The sequence below is a fragment of the Sciurus vulgaris genome (assembly GCF_902686455.1).
Source record: "Sciurus vulgaris genome assembly, chromosome: 7".
In the NCBI taxonomy this organism is placed as follows: domain Eukaryota; kingdom Metazoa; phylum Chordata; class Mammalia; order Rodentia; family Sciuridae; genus Sciurus; species Sciurus vulgaris.
Genome location: NC_136467.1, coordinates 44,349,391 through 44,372,970, shown reverse-complemented (window position 1 = coordinate 44,372,970; position 23,580 = coordinate 44,349,391). Strand labels below are relative to the sequence as shown.

Here is a 23,580-nt window from a genome sequence, read left to right as displayed (position 1 = left end):
TTTAATCAGAAGAGGAAAAAATATAGGTTTCTTCCCTCCAGGAAACCTGGGCTGCCTATTCATGTTCACCACCCTTTCATCTAAGCAATTCCAGCTTGTCTTTTTAATATACTGTTTTAGAATCAGAAAGAACTCTTCACTGGGCTCTTAAAAATATAGGCAAGGAGTCAGAACTCTCAGTTACCCTCACTGAAAATCTTGAGCTTAACCAATGAATAGAAATTGGCTGATATTTTCTCTATACCAATGCTTTTATCATGACACTTTCTGTCAATGTGAAACCTAAATCAGGAGAAGAATTGAGTATTTTTAATCTCCTGGAACCATCTAGTTGTCTACAGTTGCCCAGGACAACCAATACCTGAAAGCATTATACATTTGTGATTTTAATATATTAAAAACTCATTTGATTGGGTTTATTTGAACGCATAAATTTATATGTCAAATGTTCTATTTTTATATATTCAACTTTTTAAAAAAATTATCTTGAGTATGGGCTCATCCTGCAAAATACAAAACTAAAAAGGTCACAAAATATATACAATAAAAAGTTAAAGTTCCGTGTTCTATTTCATCTTCTCTCTTCTTAGAAAAAAATCACTATTAAATATATAGAATCATGGAATAATTTGATGAAATAATAACATGACTATCTCTTACTTGAGGAATGCTCCAAGTGAAGGAAGAATAAAATTACTTCTTTAATCAATATTTTATTATTGGTTAATATGTGAAAAAGTGAAAAATGGTGAAAATTCATATATATTGTAAATAAGAGGTATTACAGGGCTTAGTGGACTACAGGAGTATATATATATATATATATTATTTGAATATATATATATATATTCAAATAAACCATTCTGGAATTTATCTCACAAGAAAGATGACTGCCTACCAAAAATAAACAGTGGCCTCTAAGACCTACCTACTGAAAATTAAGCAAAAAATATAGTGACCTTACCCACTGAAAAAAGCACTCTTCCTAATCTCTCAGATGAATGCGAACAACAGAATTAAAAAGTAAGGTTAATTCTAGGACACAAGCTAAAATTAAATCCTTGCCAACACATTCTTGAACAGACTCAATTCAAATTTTAGTAATTTAAATAGAAAAAAGATAATAAAGATAACCCCCCTTCTCCCCACATTTAAAGTGTTAGTTTTAAATCAGTAGCATAAAGGAGTCTGAGACAGATTTAAATTGCAATCTCTGTTACAATTTTACCTGCAGGAGTCAAGAGAAAGATGAAATTGCAATAGTAACCAACATTAATAAGACTTAAGATGATGATATGTGAAGATGCCCTGCTTCTGGTGAGAAGATGTGGTAAGCATTGGTAGAATTTACTAATGTTGGTTATTCAAAGTAAATAAAACTAAGTTCATTCATCTTTCTTGCTATTTTTTAAATATTATTTGTTCACTCACTTATTCTATCAACAAATATTTATTGAGCAACTATCATGTGCTGGGTACTGTTCAAGAAACTGAAAATACATCCATAAATAAATGAACCAAGTCACATCCTTTTGGAGCAAAAATATTATATATGAGGGAAGACAGACTAAAACACATAAATAATTTCAGATAGTGATAAAAACTATATGAGAAAGTAAACTGGGAAACTGGAGTAAAAGGTTAGAGAACCATGGGCTAGGGGTTCTTTGGATATAAGAGTACAAATTCCTATAAAGTGATTACTATAGCTGGTGAAAATGTACCTTACTGAAAATGAATCCATGTTTGTCTTTAGCATAGTTCCCACTAGTGTTATTTCCCTGTTGTCTGAATCACCCCTTGCAGATCCCTGTTTTCTTTTTCTACCTCAGTTTTCCTTCTACATTTGCAACCACTATCCTGGCATACATTTTCATTATGAATATTTCTAAGATTATAATTCTAGTGATGTATGAAGTTTAAGACATTTTGAATTCAATATTTATGAAACAAAAATACTCGACAGGTTAGCAATCTTAAATGATCGATGGCATTTATTTCAAGAAAAACATTAAATTGAACTTTTATTGACAAGTAAGACAAAGAAATATATTTTTTAAAATGTCTTTTGACACAGCATACTGATTAAGAGCAAAGTTTTGAATCCAGACAGTTGAACTTCATATCCCAACTCCACTCTACCTGCATAATGTGGGTAACGTATTTCACATCAAGCCTCACTTTCTTCATCTCTAAAATGAAGATAATAATACCTCAAGAGTTGTTTTTGGGATAGGTGAGTGTCCAGAAAAGCACCTGGCATTAATCCTCCAATGTTAAATATTATCTATTAATCAAAATTTTTCCCTCAACATAAACATACTTACTTTTAAAAAGACTTGCAGATCTTGAGTCTGAGTGTGCTGTAGTATGTCTTGTTGTAGATGTTTAAATATAGCTATGCAGATATACACTTGATAATCAGGACCAAGGAAAACACAGGTAGCAATATAGTGGCATATTTCTATCCAATCTAAGTAATTCCAAAAACACTGACTTATCCATTGCAGGCAAATCTTTAAAAAATAAAAACAAAAAAGTTTATCAAATTTTTTAAAAAACTACATTTGGGTTATGAAAAGCAGCAACAAGTAACATAGAAAACCAACAAAAATTCTTGCAGTTAATGAAAACAGATTATTAGACTGCAGAGTACACTTTTCCTATTTGCTTACTGTTTGAGAAAACTCATGGCTTTGAGACTCAGGAGTTCAGGATAACTGAAGGTGTTCTAGATGCTCTTATATCGCCTGTGAATTCCTTCATTTTGCATACTGTCCTCTTCTTACCCATAATACAAGTCGGCTCTCTATAGATATGAATACTAAGAGACTCTTTTAATTCAGAGATGGGAGTTTTTTCTTTTTTCATTTATTGATTCTTTTTAGTTATACATGACAGTAGAATTCATTTTATATCCCACACAAATTCACAGATGCAAAATTACACAGATTACAGATTGCTAAGTGTTACATTAATGCAAATGGACTCTTGCTGAATTAGAAAACTTCCTAAACCAAACAGAATTATATAACATATAAACTGGGAGCTAATGGGCAGAATAATTTAAAAATGAGACTTTCACAAAACTTATTTTTTGAATAACATCTGTTCAGATTATAAAAGCAATACATGCCCATTATGGAAAACAGAAAATGTTAAGGAAAAAAAGACCAAGAATAACAATGCAGAGATTAACACTTTGGTACATAACACCATCACAGTCAATGCCCCAATCCAAATAAAATTTTTAGACATGTCAAAATCCTAATCTCCAGTACCTCATCATGTAACCTTATTTCAAAATAAAGTCTCTACAGAGGAAATTAAGTTAAAATGAGTTTACTAGGGTGGATCCTAATCCAAAATACTGGCTTTGCACAACAGAAAATATGGACACAGAGACAGATGGACCACAAAGAAAGACAAGGAAAAGACACAGCCTGTGAAGAGGGAGGATTGCAGTGAAATATCCACAAGGCACGATACACCCAAGACTACCAGAGGCTAGGAGAGAGGCCTGAAATAGTTATTTTTTTAGTGCCTTCAAGGTGAACATAGCCTTGTCAACACCAAGTTTTGGACTTCAAGCCTCCAGAACTGTGAGAAAATGAAATGTCTGCTGTTTGTAGCAACTTAGTTCGTGCATTTTGTTATTGCAATCACAGAAAACTAATAAAAATTCTTTCCATTATTTAATTTTCATTTATGACTTACAAATTACTTCTGAGAAAATTTTTTTATTGAATATCTCTTCTTTCTTTTGTTTTTTAAGGGGTGGGAGAGGAAAGGGAATAGATATGGTGTCCTACCTCATTTTCTCATAGGGATTAAAGGTACAGGTAAACAAATTTCCCCTCTTTTTTCTAATGATTTTCCCTTTTAAAAATATATTTTTGGCCAGATGTGCTGGCATACATCTGTGAGTCAGTTACCCTAGAATGTGAAGCTGAAGGATTGAAAGTTTGGGGACTGCCTAGGCAACTCAGCAAGAACCTACCTCAAAATAAAATTTAAATAAAGGTCTGGGAGTACATCTTAGTGGTAAAGCATTCCTGTATTCAATTCCCAGGAAAACACACACACACACACACAATCCCTGAATATTTTCTAGAAGCTATTTGCTTGATTCAACTTTTTAGTATGTTAATTCTGCTTTTAACTGATTAAAATGTTAATAATTTGTTAGGTCTGGTGTAACAAAAAAACAAAAAATAGGTGGATTAAACAACAAAAATGTATTTTCTCACTACTCTAGAGCAGTCTCAAGTGAAGTTGTAGACAGGGCTAGCTTCTTCTGAGTCTTCTCCTCTTGACTTCTAGATGTCATCTGATCCCTGTGTGTCCCCAAGGTCTTTTTCTGTCATGTCTTTGTCCAAATTCTTCTTAAGGGCATGAGTAATACTGAATTAAGGCCCACCTTAATGGTATCATTTTAAATTAATTACTTTTTTGAATACCCCATCTCCAAAACAGTCACATTCTGAGGTACTGGTAGTTAGAACTTCAACCTATGAATCTGTACAAGATGGCATTACTGAATTTTTGTTTTCCATACATTATTACTCATATCGACTATCAACCTTTGAATTTCAGTCATTATGAGCATACCTTCTGATTTCATACTTGTCATAATTTCTTTTTATTACTGAAAAAGCCAACTATATGGCAAACTAAAGGTTTGTCTTATCTTTTTAAGTATAATACTGTTCTCAGATATAAGACTTTTCTTTGTATCTATAATGTTCCTCTTCTATTATGCTCCAAAACAACTTCATTAGGTCTCTGAGTTTAACTCAATATTGAATTAGAATATATCTTCAAAAACCCAATATTTGTCAACAGCCAGGATATATAAAATTATCTTGGTCCCAACTTCACTGTTGACACTTAACAAGGTTCTTCTCACAAACTTCAACCTGGAGGGTAGGCTGGCATACATTACCAAGCCTCCATCACCCACCAAAAATCCATGTAATACGGCTGCACTGGACTGAGAAGGAAATAGCTCATGCTCCCACATGACTGGGCTGTTTGAAGCTGTTAGTGGTTTCTTTGACCAGGAGCATCACTTCTAATTCCTTTAAAACACTACTGTCAGGGTTCTCTGTTCTTTGCTACAGCAATTTATGCCAATACAGGACTATGCTGCATTAATAAAAATTAGTTTATGGATGAATGAAGACAAACTACTAAAGAGTGAAAATAAATATAAATGATCCAGAGAAAGTAATTCCCATTCCATTATCAGTTTCAGGACTAAATGGAAAGTATAAAGATGAGGGGCTCACAGCTTCTGTCCACTATCCATACCAGTTAAAAGAATCTGTAACTAGTTCATTATTATATATAATTTTCTAATGCAGTTTTAATTTTCTGGTGTCTATATACATTCAAGCATTGTTTTTTGTACAATGTATTTTTTTCCATTAAATTGAGTTAAAATCTGTCTTCTCTTTCACATGGGAAAATCAGAGAAGGAAAAGTAAAGAACTGAAACTAAAAGCACTTTGAAAAAAATGCATATATATGTATTTACATATACAGAAGACTATATATGGTATTCTATAACAAAATACATTTGTACAAATAAATATTTGTTAACAAAGTTATATTGTACAAAAGTATATCAAGCACTTAATAAACACCAGGCACTATTGTAATTTTTAAGTGAATAAAAGACACATAATCCCTGCTCTTCTAGAGCTTACAATTAAAGGGGAGACATACATTTTAAACATATGACCCTCCCTTCAGTTGGAAGAAATTACATCTGCTATTGTTATTACATTTCCAAGATACTTCAGCATTATTAAATCATAATAGCAGAATTCTAAAACATTATTCCTGTGGGAGAATGCTACCTATGTGTCACAGTTTATATATCCTCAAGTAAACAATTTCTCTATTTTTACATTAAAGATAATCTGCAAATCAGCTGACAGTTTAGGATTCTAATAAGAAAAAGGAAATAGTATGTGTCCGTTAGAATAATGTACTTTTAAATTTATTATTATGGATTTTTTTCAAACATGTATAAGGAAGGGAAAATACTACATGAAGCAGATCTATCACAGATTTAAAATTTTGGTTGGTTGGTCCTTAAGTCCATTTCCCTCTATAAGCTCTCCCTTCCCTCCTTCTCTTAAAAAGTTTGAAAAAAAAAATATACAATTTTTTACCTGTGTTGACAATATATCCAATTGAGAATCTCAGTTGTTAATAACATCCTGATATTTTTTCATTTTTCTTTCACACAAGACAAAATAACACTCTCAGAATAGCAACACTACCATGAATACTGATAATTCCTTTGTCATTGGTAACATCACTAAGCAAGTACAAATTTCTGTTTTAAAGAGCTTCCCATTGGGCTAGATCATCAAGCGGGTACTGTTCGACTCATTCAATTCAGTTTGACTTGATACTCTAAGGGACTGAATTTATTTAGTTAGTTGGAGAGTTAAATATTTAAATAAAATGGTTCTAAAGTAAAAATACAAAACAAGGCACATTCCCTGATCTCCAGTCATTTCTTATTTATTAGCAATCAGTTAAAAAATATGGTATGTTCCTTCATTTCTTTAACAGACATTGTGTGTGTATGTGTGTATTTGTATTCTTCCTTTTCTTATGTAAGTGGTAACAACCAACTTTTATTCTACTTTTATTCACACTAACAAAAAAGCCTCACAATTTATAGATCCAAGCCCCCATTCATTAACATTTGCATTATTTTTCATCTTTTGATACTATACACAGTAATCTAAAAACATGTCTCTACATATATTTTCCAGATGGATTTATATAAATGAGATTGCTGGATTAAAGGGTAAATGCACATATAATTTTGCTAGAAGTTATCAAATTCCCTTTTATAAGTCTTAAAATATACTATTATATTCTTGAAATCAATCAGTATGTTCTTATGTTCACTAAAAATATTATCAATGGTTTACAAAATGTCTTATAAAGAAAGTGAAATATTTAACTTTTTGTTTTAATGGTAAAACATGGTTTCTTGTGTAGAGTAGAACTAATCATACTCAGAAACATTTTAAGAATATTTAGCCTCATAAGAAAATAAAATCATTTGTACAATAGGCATTAAATTTAACGCTAGCCTTCCTAGGAAATTTTGCTCTTCACCTGTACTTAAGCTCTGTCAAAAGACATGCAATACTGAGATCACACAATTATTTTTTCTGAAGTAAATTTTTTCTTATTAATATCTATAATTTTTAAGTCTTCAAAGAATCTCATAAGAATATTAAAGTTAGAAAAGTTGGTTAAAAAATTACTTATGGATACCCAATAAAGCAGAATAGGTATGATTCCTAAATAACCAAGTTTTATGATTCAATGGCACTTTTTTTTTTTTTTTTTTTGGGTACTGGGGATTGAACCCAGGGGCACTCAAACACTGAGCCACATCCCCAAACCTTTTCATATTCACTTAGAGAGGGGTTCTCACTAAGTTTGCTAAGTTGCTTAGAGTCTTACTAAATTGCTCAGGCTGACTTTGTGGTGCTGGGGATTGAACCCAGGGCACTGTGCATTCAAGGCAAGCACTCTACCAACTAAGCTGTATCCCCAGTGGCACTATTTTTAACAGCTCTTTTGACCTTATTTTATTTGCTCTCCTCATAGAAAGAACTAGTACAGAAGAAAACTAACTGCAGAATCAAAGTCATTTTAAGTGAAGTGTATTATCTGAGTGACTTCAGTAAGTCCATTCATTCCACTGATCCTGCATTTCTCCATCTGTCACATAATTAAGGTCAAAAAAGTTGGAATGAAATACAAATGAAAAACATTTTTTAAATGACAAAGTGTCATTACAAATATAAGGGAATATTTCTCTTGTACATCTAGGCAAGATCTGCTTTATGTCTGCACAGTTTTACATTATAAAAGCAGTGTGTCACGAAATACGAAACAGTTGTCTATAATCTGCTTTTATATTGGGGGTGGAGGAGAACAGACATGAGAAAAACCAAACAGGTTTTCCTACCCTATTATTCCATAGATAATTCCAGGGGAGTATCTATGTTAGCTCATTTGCTGATAAATACAGTACAATAATCAATGACATTACATAATGGTGAACCCAAGAACTGTAAGAGATGAATCATTAAAGATATTTCTTAAGCCAGAAAAGTGAATAAAATACATTCAGAAAAGTTTTTAAACAAAGAATAAAATTGTTCAAAAAGCTAATTAGAATGTGATTTCTCTGTAGCTCATTTAAAAAGAGAATATATGTTCAGATTTCTATTTGCTTTCTAATTGTAGCTGCTCTTAAAAGAGACTCTAATCAACAAATACGAACTTATAACTATGTTCAATTTTTTTCGACTCCAGTTCAGCTTATTACTTTTACTCTTGAGATTTGTGAATTTCATATAGTAACTTTCCCACAAATCCTTCACTAATCAATCAATACCCTAGTGTCTAAAAATACACAACTTCAAAACGCACTGTTCCTAATTAGATCAAAATGAATAAGCTTTGAAACATAAAATTTGTATCTAAATAATTAATAACACATACCTATTTAGTTAGATAAACCCTGTTTTCATATTTTATAATTAGCAGTAAAATGGCAAATAGTATCAAACAAAGCCATGATATGTTATTTTTTAAATTAATTTTTATTGTAAACAAATGGGATACATCTTGTTTCTCTGTTTGTACAAGAGTAGAGGCATACCATTTGTGTAATCATACATTTACCTGCGGTAATAGGTTTTGATTCATTCTGTTATTTTTTTTTCACCCCCTCCCCATCCTTCCTACCCCTCTTATCCCTCTATAGAGTCCCTCCTTGCTCCATTTCTGCCCCCTTCCCACCCACTATATGTGTCATAATCCGCTTTCCAGTAAGATCATTCCTCCTTTGGTGTTTTGAGATTGGCTTGGCTTCTCACTTAGCATGATATTCTCCAACTACATCCATTTGCCTGCAAATGCCATAATTTTATTATATTTTATGGCAGAGTAATATTCCATGGTGTGTGTGTGTGTGTGTGTGTGTGTGTGTGTGTGTGTATCATAGTTTCTTTATCCATTCATCAATTGAGGGACATCTAGGTTGGTTCCACAATCTGGCTATAGTGAATTGAGCAGCTATGAACATTGATGTGGCTGTATCTCTGTAGTATGCTCATTTTAAGTCCTTTGGGTATAGGCCAAGGAGTGGGATAGCTGGCTCAAATGGTGGTTCCATTCCAAGCTTTCTGAGGACTCTCCATACTGCTTTCCAGAGTGGCTGCACTAATTTGCAACCCCCCTAGCAATGTATGAGTGTACCTTTTTCCCCACATCCTCACCACCACCTACTGTTGCTTGTGCTCTTGATAATCGCCATTCTAATTGGAGTGAGATGGAATCTTAGAGTAGTTTTGATTTGCATTTCCCTTATTACTAGAGATGTTGAATATTTTTTCATATATCTGTTGATTGCTTATAGATCTTCTTCTGTGAAGTGTCTGTTCATTTCCTTAGAACATTTGTTGATTGGATTATTTGTATTCTTGGTGTAGAGTTTTTTGAGTTCTTTATATATTTTGGAAATTAGCGCTCTATCTGAAGTATGAGTGGCAAAGATTTTCTCCCACTCTGTAAGCTCTCTCTTCACATTACTGATAGTTTCCTTTGCTGAGAGAAAGCTTTTTAGTTTGAATCTATCCCAGTTGTTAATTCTTGCTTTTATTTCTTGTGCTATGAGAGTCCTGTTAAGGAAGTCTGCTCCTAAGCCAACAAATTGAAGGTTTGGGCCTACTTTTTATTCTATAAGATGCAGGGTCTCTGGTCTGCTTCCGAGGTCCTTGGTCCATTTTGAGTTGAGTTTTGTGCAGGGTGAGAGATAGGAGTTTAATTTCATTGTGCTGCATATTGTTTTCCAGTTTTCCCAGCACCATTTGTTGAAGAGGCTATCTTTTCTCCATTGCATATTTATGGCCCCTTTGTCTAGTATGAGAAAATTGTATTTATTTGGGTTTGTGTCCGTGTCCTCTATTCTGTACCATTGATCTACCTGTCTATTTTGGTACCAATACCATGCCGTTTGTGTTACTATTTCTTTGTAATAGAGTTGAAAATCTGGTATTGTGATACCCCCTGCTTCGCTCTTTCTACTGAGGATTGCTTTAGCTATTCTGGGTTTCTTATTCTTCCAGATGAATTTCATGATTGCTTGCTCTATTTCTGTAAGGTACATCATTGGGATTTTAATTGGAATTGCATTGAATCTATATAGCACTTTTGGTAGTATGGCCATTTTGACAATATTAATTCTTCCTATCCATGAACATGGGATATCTTTCCATCTTCTAAGGTTTTCTTCAATTTCTTTCTTTAGTGTTCTATATTTCTCATTGTACAGGTCTTTCACCTCTTTTGTGAGATTGATTCCCAAGTATTTTATTTTTTTCGAGGCTATTGTGAATGGGGTAGGTTTCCTAAATTCTCTTTCTGAAGATTCATCACTTATGTATAAAATTCACTTACGAGTTCTAAAAGTTTTCTGGGGGAATTTTCTGGTTCCTCTAAATATACAATCATGTCATCAGCAAATAGGGATAGTTTGAGTTCTTCTTTTCCTATTTGTATCCCTTTAATTTCCTTGTTCTGTCTAATTGTTCTGGCTAGAGTTTCGAGGACAATGTTGAATAGAAGTGGTGAAAGAGGAAAGAGGATATCTCTGCCTTGTTCCAGTTTTTAGGGGGAAGGCTTTCAGTTTTTCACCATTTAGAATGATGTTGTCCATAAAGGCATAGATGGCCTTTATAATATTAAGGAATGTTCCCACTATCCCTGTTTTTTCTAGTGTTTTGAGCATGAAGGGATGCTGTATTTTATCAAATGCTTTTTCTGCATCTATCGAAATAATCATGTGATTTTTGACTTTAAGTCTGTTGACAGGGTGAATTACATTTATTGATTTCCACATGTTGAACCAACCTTGCATCCCTGGAATAAAACCCACTTGATCGTGGTGCACTATCTTTTTAATATGTTTTTGTATGCGATTTGCTAAAATTTTGTTGAGAATTTTTGCGTCGATGTTCATTAAGGATATTGGTCTGAAATTTTCTTTCCTTGATGTGTCTCTGTCTGGTTTAGGTATCAGTGTGATATTGGCTTCACAGAATGAGTTTGGAAGGGATCCCTCCTCTTCTATTTCATGAAATACTTCGATAAGCATTGGAATGAGCTCTTCTTTAAAGGTTTTGTAGAACTCGGCTGAGAACGTATCTGGTCCCAGACTTTTCTTTGTTGGTAGGCTTTTGATGACCTCTTCTATTTCATTACTTGAAATTGATCTATTTAAATTGTGTATGTCCTCCTCATTCAGTTTAGGTAATTCATATGTCTCTAGAAACCTGTTGATGTCTTCAAAATTTTCTATTTTGTTGGAGTATAGATTTTCAAAAGAGCTTCTAATTATGTTTTGTATTTCAATTGAGTCTGTTGTGATATTTCCTTGTTCATTCCGAATTTTAGTAATTTGGGTTTTCTCTCTCCTTCTCTTTATTAGTGTGGCTAAGGGTTTATCAATTTTGTTTATTTTTTCGAAGAACCAACTATTTATTTTGTCAATTTTTTCAATTGTTTCTTTTGTTTCAATTTTGTTGATTTCAGCTCTGATTTTAACTATTTCCTGTCTTCTGCTACTTTTGGTGTTGCTTTGTTCTTCTTTCTCTAGGGCTTTGAACTGTAGTGTTAGGTCATTTATTTGTTGATTTTTTCTTCTTTTATTGAATGCACTCCATGAAATAAATTTTCCTCTAAGTACTGCTTTCATGGTGTCCCAGAGATTTTGATATGTTGTTTCTTTGTTCTCATTTACCTCTAAAAATTTTTTAGTTTCCTTTCTGATATCTTCTGTTATCCATTCATCATACAATAGCATATTATTTAATCTCCAGGTGTTGGAGTAGTTTCTGTTTTTTACTCTTTCGTTTATTTCTAATTTCAATCCATTATGATCTGATAGAGTACAAGGTAGTATCTCTATCTTCTTGTATTTGCTAACAGTAGCTTTGGCATAAAATATGGTCTATTTTAGAGAAGGATCCATGTATTTGCTTTTTGTTGGATGGTATATTCTATAAATGTCCGTTAAGTTTAAATTATTGATTGTGTTATTGAGATCTATGGTTTCTTTGTTCAAGTTTTGTTTGGAGGATCTGTCCAGTGGTGAGAGAGGTGTGTTAAAATCACCTAGGATTATTGTGTTGTGGTCTATTTGATTTCTGGCATTGAGAAGGATTTGTTTCATGTACATGGATGAGTCAATGTTCAGGGCATAGATATTTATGATTGTTATGTCTTGCTGATTTATGCTTCCCTTAAGCAGTATGAAATATCCTTCTTTATCCCTTCTGACTAACTTTGGCCTGAAGTCCACATTATCTGATATGAGGATGGATACTCCAGCTTTTTAGCTATGTCCATGTACATAGTATGTTTTTCCCCATCCTTCACCCTTAGTCTGTGGGTATCTCTTTCTATGAGATGAGTCTCTTGCAGGCAGCAAATTGTTGGATTTTTCTTTTTAATCTTATCTGCCAGTCTATGTCTTTTGATTGATGAGTTCAGGCCATTAACATTCAGGGCTATTATTGAGATATGATTTGTATTCCCAGTCATTTGGCTCATTTTCTTTTTTTTTTTTTTTTTTTTTTTTGATACGTCTTGATTTCTCCTTCAGTTGGTTGTTCCTTTAGGGTAGTTCCTCCCTTTCCTGATTTATATCAGTGTTTTTCATCTCTTCCTCATGGAATATTTTGCTGAGAATGTTATGTAATGTCGGTTTTCTTTTTGTAAATTCTTTTAGCTTTTGTTTATCATGAAGGATTTTATTTTGTGGTCAAATCTGAAAGTAACTTTTGCTGGGTATAAGATTCTTGGTTGGCATCGTTTTCCTTCAGAGCTTGAAAAATGTTGTTCCAGGCCCTTCTAGTTTTTGGGGTCTGAATTGAAAAATCTGCTGATATCTGTATTGGTTTCCCCCTGAATATAATTTGATTCTTTTCTCTCACAGCCATTAAAATTCTGTTTTTATTTTGTATGTTAGGTATTTTCATAATAATGTGCCTTGGTGTGGGTCTGTTGTAACTTTGTATATTTGGAGTCCTATAAGCCTCTTGTACTTGATTTTCCATTTCATTCTTCAGATTTGGGAAATTTTCTGATATTATTTCATTGAATAGATTGTTCATTCCTTTGGTTTGTTTCTCTAAGCCTTCCTCAATCCCAATAATTCTTAAATTTGGCCTTTTCATGATATCCCATAGTTCTTGTAGATTCTGTTCATGATTTCTTACTGTCTTCTCTGTTTGGTCAACTTTGTTTTCGGGATTAAATATTTTGTCTTCAATATGTGAGGTTCTGTCTTCCAGGTGTTCTACCCTATTGGTTATGCTTTCTATGGCGTTTTTAAGTTGGTTTATTGTTTCCTTCATTTCAAGGATTTGTTTGGTTTTTTTTTCAATATCTCTAACTCTTTATTGAAATGATTTTTGCTTCCTGTATTTGCTCTTTTACCTGTCGATTGGTGCGATTGTTTAATGCCTGCATTTGCCCTTTCATCTCATCCTTCAATGCCTGCATTTACTCTTTCATCTCCTCGTTTGCTTCCCTGATCATTTTGATTATGTACATTCTGCACTCCCTTTCTGACATTTCTTCTGCCATGCTGTCATTGGATTTTATTGCTATACCATCTAGGTTTATTTGGGACATTTTCTTCCCTTGTTTTCTCATATTGTTCAGGTATCTACCCCTCTAATAGTGAAACTCTGGGATATTGCAGATTTCCTCTAGTGACTAATATTGTCTCTGTAGATTTCCAATAACTCACCTGTTAGCCTTCAGTAGCCTGAAGTCTTGGAGGAACTCGATAATGCAGTTCTCCACTAGGAAGCTGGCCTTCTAGAGGTGGTGGCCTTCAGGTGGGGTATACTCCCTGGTGGCTCTGAGTTGGTCCCGAGTCTCTCAAAACCTCCTCTTCTTGGCTCCTGGGACTTGTCAAAAGTCCTCTAGCCTCCTGTAGGTATCTCAGGAAGGGAGTTGCCCTTCCAATGATGATGGCCACGCCCTCAGGAGTAATTCAAAATGCCTGGACCAGCATATAAAGAAGCCTCTGGCTAACTCTGTGATGGTGACAAACCTTGGCATGGTGGTCAGGCGGGGTTATTCAGTGATGGTGTCTGTATTTGGCCTGCTGGTTGGGCGGGTTGGCTACCTACCACCCAGCTCTGCAAGGCAGGCGGGTTGGGTGCCCACCTGCTACCTCTGCAATGCAAGCGGCCTGGCTCACCGGCCAGCTGGCTCCGCGATCGTGACCAACCAGTGATGGCACCAAGCTAGGTGCAGGAGTCAGGCGGGGTTGCTCAGTTATGACATCTGTCCTTGGCCTGCTGGCTGGGCGGGATATCCCACCGCCTACCTCCGCGATGTAGGCAGCCTGGCTCACTCCCCAGCTAGCTCCATGACTGCGACCAACCATTGAAGGCACCGACCTAGGTCGATACGTTATTTCTTAAAGCAGAGTAATTAGTTCACATAGGGAGCCATTAAAAAGGCATTTTAACTTTAAGAAAAAAAAAATAATACAATTAATCAGAAATCATTTTTATATGAATCTATTTGTATGCAGTTTAAAATTGATAGGTATATCAAAATGATAAGATTTATTAAATTAATAGAAGAATATTTTTCTTTTAATCACAAAATGGTCATATCAGGGCCTGACGAATTCTAAGTTTTGCCAACAGTGTTTGGTAATTCATTTTCAAATTAAAGAATATATGTTAGGGACTCATAAATAAAATTGAAGGTATTAGACAATATACATTGTATTAGTCAAGACTAGAATACAAAAAAGTAACTCTTAGGAACATACTGTTCCCAGCTTAGATTTTTGGGAGAATAGAAAGAAAGGATTATTGAGCATCTAGTAAACATTTAAGCAACTGCCTCCAAAAAGAATTAAAAATTTTGTGACTCAAAGTGTCTAGGAGTGTCTTGGCTAAAATTACCCAAGAAAAAGTAGTCTTTTTCATGATATGCAACTCCTTGCTATATTTAAATTTCTTATTGACTTTAGGAAATTCAAAACAAGGAGAATAACCTCATAGAAGTAAATGTAATAAATGAGATCAGGGCTTTTTGAAAGGAAGTACAGAAGCACATGTAATATCCAGAAGAACTATTGTTTAATTAAAAAATTTCCAGTAGAAACCAAGGAAATGAAAGGATAACTTTATCAACACACCGTATTTTAAGTGAGTCAAATAAGCTCAAGATTATTGATATTAACTGTAAACAAAACTGACCACAATTCAACTTTCAAACTTGATTGACGGAAAGAACAAAGTTTAAACTTTACAAAGACTGCTAAGATTCTGCAAAAGAATGACATAGAATAATTCTCTTCCATAAGTAGTTATTACTTTATGGTATAATGATTTCTTAGTAAGTTAATCTAAAACATTAAGCAATTATTTTATTTTAAATTATTTTGGAAGAACTAGACAATTTGATAAAAATGAAGTAGGAATAAAAAATACTTTTATTACAAGTTGGAGAAAAAAGAAAATTAAGAAGTCTACAAAAAAGTATAACTTAGTAAAAATGATTTTATTAATTATTAACAATAACCAAAGAGAAAATAAAACTGAAACAGATTCAAACTACAATAACTAGCAATATCTGTAATAAAAAATGTACCATACCCATATGGAAAAAACTATATATAACTTTAGCAAAATACAAAATAAAGCAAATGAATTAAAAATTTGCCATGGTTCCTGGATAGGAAGATTGACTATAGCAAGGACATAATTTTTTTCTCAAAGTAATTCAAAATTTAACAACAGAAGTCTCAATCTCATCCCAATTCAAATTCTCAATCTGCACTAGGAAAAATCATTTTAAAGCTTATATAAAGAAATCAATAAGGAAAAATAGCTAAATTAACTTTTTTGTGGGATAGGTGGGAAATAAATGATAAATTTATAATGTCTTAACATTAAAACTTAATACACAATTTAGGAATTGAAGAGATTTGGATAGTGCATATTACTTTTAAAAATATGTAAAATCAATAAGGAATACACTAAGAAAGGTAGATAATAATTACAAGAACATTCAACTAGTTAACAAAACCGTGGTCATATAATCAAGGTGCTAATATTCAAAGAAACTGTGAGCATATAATCGATGTGCTAATATTCAAAGAAACTTTTAAAAAGAAAAAAATTTACCTATTAAATTAGTGATTAGGTTTTTTCATTTCTTTTCTTTTTTTTTTTTTTGGATACTGGGGCTTGAACTCAGGGGCACTTGACCACTGGACTGCATCCCCAGTCCTATTTTGTATTTTATTTAGAGACAGGGTCTCACTGAGTTGCTTAGTGCCTCACTTTTGCTGAGGCTGGCTTTGAACTCTTGATCCTTCAGCCTCAGCCTCCCATGCCTCTGGGATTACAGGCATGTGCCACCATGCCCAGCAGTGATTAGTTTTTAAAAAGTCAAATGCCTAATCCTGAAAACTAGATATTCTCTTCATTTATGTTAAGAATAAATCTAGGCTGGGGATATAGCTCAGCTAGTAGAGTGCTTGCCTCACAAGCACAAGACCCTGGGTTCAATCCCCAGCACAACAATCATTTTAAAAGCTTTAAAAGTATTCATATCATTTGATTAAGTATTCCTACCTTATAAAACTCTGACCTAAATTTTTTTTCTCTCTCTTGTGCTAGTGATCAAATCTCAGGCCTAAAAGTACTCTGCCCCTGCACTATAACCCCAGTCTTCATGTAAAGAAAACTCAAAACAAATTATTTTCAAAAATAGAAAAGAAAAATTTAAGCTCTAAAATATCGATTTAAGACAAACTACAACATAGTGAAAAGAACAACTGACCCCTCCCCCAATGAACCACTAGCTACACACAGGAGGGAACCCACATAGGTTGTACACTGCACTACATTAGCACTAGAAAAAAAACATGAAACTTTCCCAGATTCCAATGTCAGGAACAAAGGCTGAGACACAGGTTAATCAACTGGGCTTTCTTCTTAGATAAGACACAATATCTCACACACCAGACACTTCATGTTGATAAGAATCCTTGCCCTCTTCTACCTCAGTTAATCCTTATATTATCCTTATTATTACTGTTAAAGTAACAGTAGGCTTTTTAAAGGCTTTTTAAAAAGGCTACATGTCATCAGATCTTCAGAAATTCTATGCCCTGAAGAGCAGAAATAACTCAAAATCTGTGAAAGCTAGGAATGTACTATAAAGCAAACCTATATTATAACAAGCATGGGGAGGTGAATTGTTAAAAGATTTAAATATACATTTTTGTTAATGCATTTCCTACATTTAAAGAGAAAGCAATTTTCTTTAAAGACACCTATATCTGGAAGTTGAAGATGTGCTTATGGATTACCTGTGATGGTGCAAAACCAGACATGTGAAAAGCTGAACACACAAGTGGCACCTCAGCCTTCAGTAGCATTTCAATATAGTGAGCGCTGCAAAAATATATTGGGTGAATGCCAGATTCTATGGTGTCAATAGGAAGATACCTCTGTATAAAAAAAGAAATTGAGAATGCTCAGCATATAGATAATTTAAAATAATCAAACACACACTTACCTAAATCTTTTTCTTTTCACATGAATTGCTGTTTTCAAAATTTACATGCTGGTATCAAAAGTTACTTCAATGATTATAATGATGTGAGCTAAAAAGTGAGAATGTTAAACATTTAGAAAGAATAAATCTCAATAAACGCAGGGTTATATAACTTGCTAAGATTCAGAATAAAATTAAAACTTTGTAACTTTGGTAACTTCAATCCTTGTGGAAAGATGAAGATGAGTATTGAGATACAACAAATGAATATATGTGGGAGTAAATAGTAATAAATTAGTCACATGCTAATTAGATGTATATTTCAATATATTTAAAACTCTTGGTCTTGTCCAATGATTTTATACAAAAAAGTTGTAGTCAGCCTTGGGATGTAAGATGGGCTTACTCTTTATGTTTGATGATAGAAACCCAAACCTGGGTTTGAGTAATAATAACCCAAATTTGGAATTCTATAATAAATTCATCTCTCAAACTGGGGGGAATGCAAAGTGCATCCAAAGTTCTTAGGTAACCATTTTGAAAAGCATTTTTATTTTATAATTATATGTTACGTATGTAAATTAACATACAAATATTTAGAAATGTGCATTCTTCAGCAATATCCTCATAAAGTTGGTTATTTTTCAATTTAGTTCTTAGGTACAATTCATCATTGTGTATGATCAATGTTTTATTTACTGTTACTATAAATCCAACATCTACCCATAATAATAATTTTAGCAAAGAATATAAAACTTGAAGATATAATTCGGTGTCAAGAAAAACTATTCACCCAGAAGCTCAGAAGGCTGAGGCAGGAGGAGTTCAAAGGCAGCCTTAGCAAAAGTGAAGAACTAAGCAACTTAGTGAGATCCTGTCTTTAAATAAAATACAAAATAGGGCTGGGAATGTGGCTCAGTGGTCAAGTGCCCCTGAGTTCAATCCTTAGTACCAAAAAGAAAAGAAAAGAAAAATTGTTCAAACAACAAATTATATCAACAAAAAGTTGATACACAAATTTGATCTGAAGACTTTATATTTAAGAGACCTCCAAAAAGATACTTTATTTTCTTACCCTTACTGGACAACTCTTGCTTATAAACTTTTTTTGATAAATGAAATCTAATGTTTTAAATTAAAACAAATCAAATGGATAAATTATATAATAGTTAAAAGTACAGAGGGTTTCTTTCTAACTTTATTGGTAAAGTGCTTTTAGGATTTGGTTGGAATTGTAAACTAAAGTTTCTGAAGTCACCAAGTTGACTTCTAGGTGGGTTTCCTATTTTGTCATTTATCATCATAAATCTTGATTATTTTATATTACAGAAAATTTTGTAGAAATATAAGTAATATATAGAAATTCTAAATATTCTTAGGTCCTCTAAAAAGAGAATGAATAAAGAAATAGCACATTCAATGGACATATTAATACAGATGTCTAGAACAAAGGCAACTTTCTTGAGTAGTTAAAAAAAATATGGACTGAGTAAAAATATCAAGTGATTTAGTTCTTGAATTCCACAATGTGTTTTGCTAATGACTGTTTGTAGAATGAATAAATCTAATAAAATATAAAAGCAAAAACAACATACATCTTTAAATTTTCAAAGTGCACTTGGGTAATAATTTTCTGAATGCATATACAACAGTAGTATAAGAATTTTATACACAGGAAGTGATTCTTATATCTTTTCTATGATGCAATGGAAATACCTTCAGAGTAGATCCATTAGGAAATAGATAGACATTAATTACATTCTCAAAGAAAACAAGCCATTGGGTAATGGATTCCCAAAGACAAGGCAAGTTCTTATATTCTTATACTTGTACTCAGAAGAAATTATGTCACATTTTGGTAATAGACACAGCTCCTAACATCAAACCTTTCATAGAGCAGCTGATATCAATATTGGCTGAATGACAAGTAATGATTGTACACTGTAATAAAAAAAATCTATTAGTTGGTCTATTAATTACCATCTCATAGCTCCAATTTACAGTAAATGGTGTTCATAAAACCAGATCAATAATGACAGCTCTGAGTCACATAAATATAAAATGGAATTTTCTGAATCATTAAATTATAAATTACTTATCATATTTTCAGAATTTTATGTATTTTGTTTAGCTACAATTTCCTGAAAAAATAGTAACTCTTTATTATTCAGAGTACAGGACTAAGCAGAGCACAAATAGGATAATAGTATTTTATATATCATGTAAATAAAATAAAATATAAACATAAAAATGCTAAAATAAAATTGCAAAAAATTATCTATAAAACATTAGCTTAGAAGATACTAGAAAGTGACATAATATGGAGCAAAGACTTTATAAAACATTACTCTTTAAAGGAGTTTGGTGATTAACAATGAAAGATACACTTAAAAATGAAACATAAGTTAATCTTTTCTTCCAGTATACTTAGTTCTAATAAGTCATTTTATTCCTGACACTAAGAAATATCTACTTCCTATGTTGCTATGGAAATTAAACAGAAAGATCCTGTTAGAGCTGAAACTCTCCAATCCAGTACAAACTGATCCAATCCATTCCATTCAAGTCATTCATCTTTGGGAATCTACAGGCAGAGGATGGGTCATTCTTTATCAACATAATAAATTAGTTCATTGTAGTTAATTCATACATCATATAGAGGGGTGACTAAAAAATTTTGAAGATTTTTTCAAAATTTTGGTACTGGAATTCTAGAAAAACATAGTTTTCAAATATGAATAAGATTTAAAGTCACATAAAAAAAAAAGGGTTTTGACACTGGTTCTAGTTTCCACAAGTGACTGCTCAGATGACTGGCTTTTGCTGACATCCTGCAAATGGGTAAACAAGTGTCCCATGACATGGTCATCTTTGTAAAACTGAAACCTAAAGTTATATTTGAATTCCATTAGAATGTTTAACTCCATAAACTTTCTGAACTAGGCAATTATTTTATGAGGAAGGAAAGAGGGCTCTGTAGTGGTTATCTTATATAGTAACTGTCCTATGACCTTCTTGTTGAACTATAATACTTCATTTGAGTATGATGTTAGCCATATTTAAGATCAATGGAGGTTGATATATATATGTATATATGAAATACATATAAATAATGGATTTTATTTCAATTAATTTGTTGAATTCATGTTTTTACCAATAGATAAGCTTATATGATTGTTATTTTGATTACTCTCTTTTTATAATTTTTTTAAAAACATTCTTAAGAATTCAGGGGATATAAAAGCATTTAAATACATTTCAAAAGTAATAAAAACCTACTTTCCCTTACATATTTCTATTTAAATATTATTTCACACACTTAAAACATATTTCTTCAGTGATTACTATTGGCCAAAGTTTAAATAAACCAAGGAGAAAACTGTCCTCACACAGTTTCCATTTAACTGTACAGATAAGAAATAAAAATATAAATTGAATAACATTATGAGTTGCATTTTGCTATTGACAAAAAGTAAAAAATGGAACAGGGCAATTAGTTTGGGGTAAGTGGGACTAGGAAAACAGACTTTTCTGAGGTTGATTAAGTAGTAATGTTAGCTTGACCTAAATAAAGAAGGCAAAGTTTGTGCTATTAATTGCTAAAGCTAAAGTGTCAACACAATGGCAGAATAGCTCATTTTATCAACCTGTATAGAAACCAGAGGCACAATGTTTGAACCAAAGGAGTTAATGAACTAGAAAAGGTACCACTTTTTAAATAATATATTTTGACTATTATTGAAGCATTACCAAGTCAAATGACATAGAGAAAACACTAATTCAAAAGATTATTAAATCAAAAACATTCATACTATGGAGTGTTGACTGTAGACATTAATAACAACACTTAGCTAACAGCTCTGAATAGATTTCTCAATAGAGATGAATCTTAGTAGAATGTAAGTTGTTTTACAAACAAGTATTAAAATATACTTTCACTAATGGTACTGAAAGATTCAACTTGGTGTATTTGTACTTGAAAAGAGAAAACGATGCTGCAGTAGGCATTGCATAAATTTTCATTGATGATACAGCTGCACCAACAGGAAGGTGTCAAGTCTTTAAATCAAGAGTTGATTCTGAAAATATCAATTCCAGTAATGTGTCACTCCATTCCATTCACAGATCTATCTGTTAAATGATGTCAAAAGGTAAATTAAATAAAATCTAGCCTGCTACAATTCTGTTTTTAGTTTCATGGGAAGAATGGAATATTGCTATTTTGAAAAACATAAAATAATATGTTATTTAAAAGTTTACAGGTTCAAAGTAGAAATACAATTTTGAAAAATAATGGTTAAACATGATTTACTGGTGATGTTAACTTTAGATGGTGTCACAATGTGAACGCCAGAACAGAATTTTTAAGAATACAAAAATGAAATTTAAATGAATGCTTGCACTAAAAACCCATACACATTATCAAAAGATTTTCAAAATTACATTTATATGATTGAAAGTATAGGAATTTTTAAATCTTCAATTATAAGTTAAAGAGACAGAATTACTAAAATTGTGCTCAATAGGAGGAAAATAGTTCCACTGATTAAAGAAAAACCTGTACATATTTTTTGGCTATTTATTTCTTACAATTAATGTGAACAAATTTTTTCATTATGGTAAAGAGCAAGAACTGAAATACCTTGCTCTGGAATGGTATACAACTATTTCAAGCATACAATTTAAAATTTCAATATTTAACTTACTTGGTGCTTAGATTTTTATTCATTATCACACTATATATGTAGAATGTATATGTGTATGTAGATGTATATGTATGTATATAATAAAAATACTTAATAAACATTTTTATTTAACTCCACATAGCTCTTAGCTTAACCTTGGCTGCCATTTCCTTGACCACATGTAGTATGTCATGAAAAGGATTTGGGAAGCCATAGTTTAGCTAGCTAATGTATTAGGCAGCATCACCCAGTTGGACATCATAAGAAAAGTGCAATAAATAAATAAAATAAATAGAAGCAGTAATAAATTAACTATGGAAAAGACTTTTTTCTGCAGTAATCTGAGTTATCAGAATAGTAAATTCTATCAAAATATACAATACATAAATAAAAACTCAGCATAGATTTCCAAATGTATATAAAATGGTTCTTTACCTCTATAAAATGTTTATAATTTCTACATAATAATGATTTTCTCATACTGTAATTTGAACATATGATTTTTAATTAAAATAAATAAAAATATATAAACATTTAAAAAAATGAATCTTTAAAGAATTTTTAAAAATCCATTCAAATACTTTTACTTTTCTTGTATCTAGAATTTAAGTAATATAATTTACTAAACAGTAAGTTTATAATAACTAAATATTACTGATTTAAAACTCTATTTTATCATCCTTCTTCTATTTCATGAAAATGCTTCTATTATCATTATTTTCATTCAATTGCCATTAGGAAGAACACTAAGTATTTGAGAAAACATCAAGTCCATGTCTTCAGTCAAAAGCATTCAAATAGGAAAATGAATATAAATTATGAGAGCCCTCTACAAATAGAACATCCCAGTGCTTTTAAATATGATGTTTCTTAAAATATCAAACTGTCCTTTGAAAATAGACTAAAAGTTTTTTTTTTTTTCCGGTGCTGGGGATCGAACCCAGGGCCTTGTGCTTGCAAGGCAAGCACTCTACTGACTGAGCTATCTCTCCAGCCCACACTAAAAGTTTTATAGAGAGCTGGAACTCAGTGGCACATGACTGTAATTCTAGCTGAGGCAGGAAGACGGCAAGTTAGTGGCCAGCCTGGGCAACTTAGAAAGATTTTGTCTCAAAATAAAATTTTTTTAAATGGCTGAGAAAGTAGCTCATAGGTAAAGCACTTACTTACCTAGTGTGCTTGAGACCCTGCGTTCAATCCTGAGTACCCCAAAGCATAAACAAACAAAACAATAAAA

General features: G+C 32.4%; 1 protein-coding gene across 1 annotated transcript in view; it reads right to left on the bottom strand.

Moving 5' to 3' along the window:
- TBC1D32 (TBC1 domain family member 32) overlaps positions 1-23,580 on the bottom strand; it is a 217,983-nt gene that overhangs the window by 6,214 nt on the left and 188,189 nt on the right. The window contains 2 exon segments of the mRNA XM_079146273.1: positions 2,328-2,516; positions 17,471-17,611. Of these exon segments, the coding sequence (XP_079002399.1) occupies positions 2,328-2,516; positions 17,471-17,611 (330 nt within the window).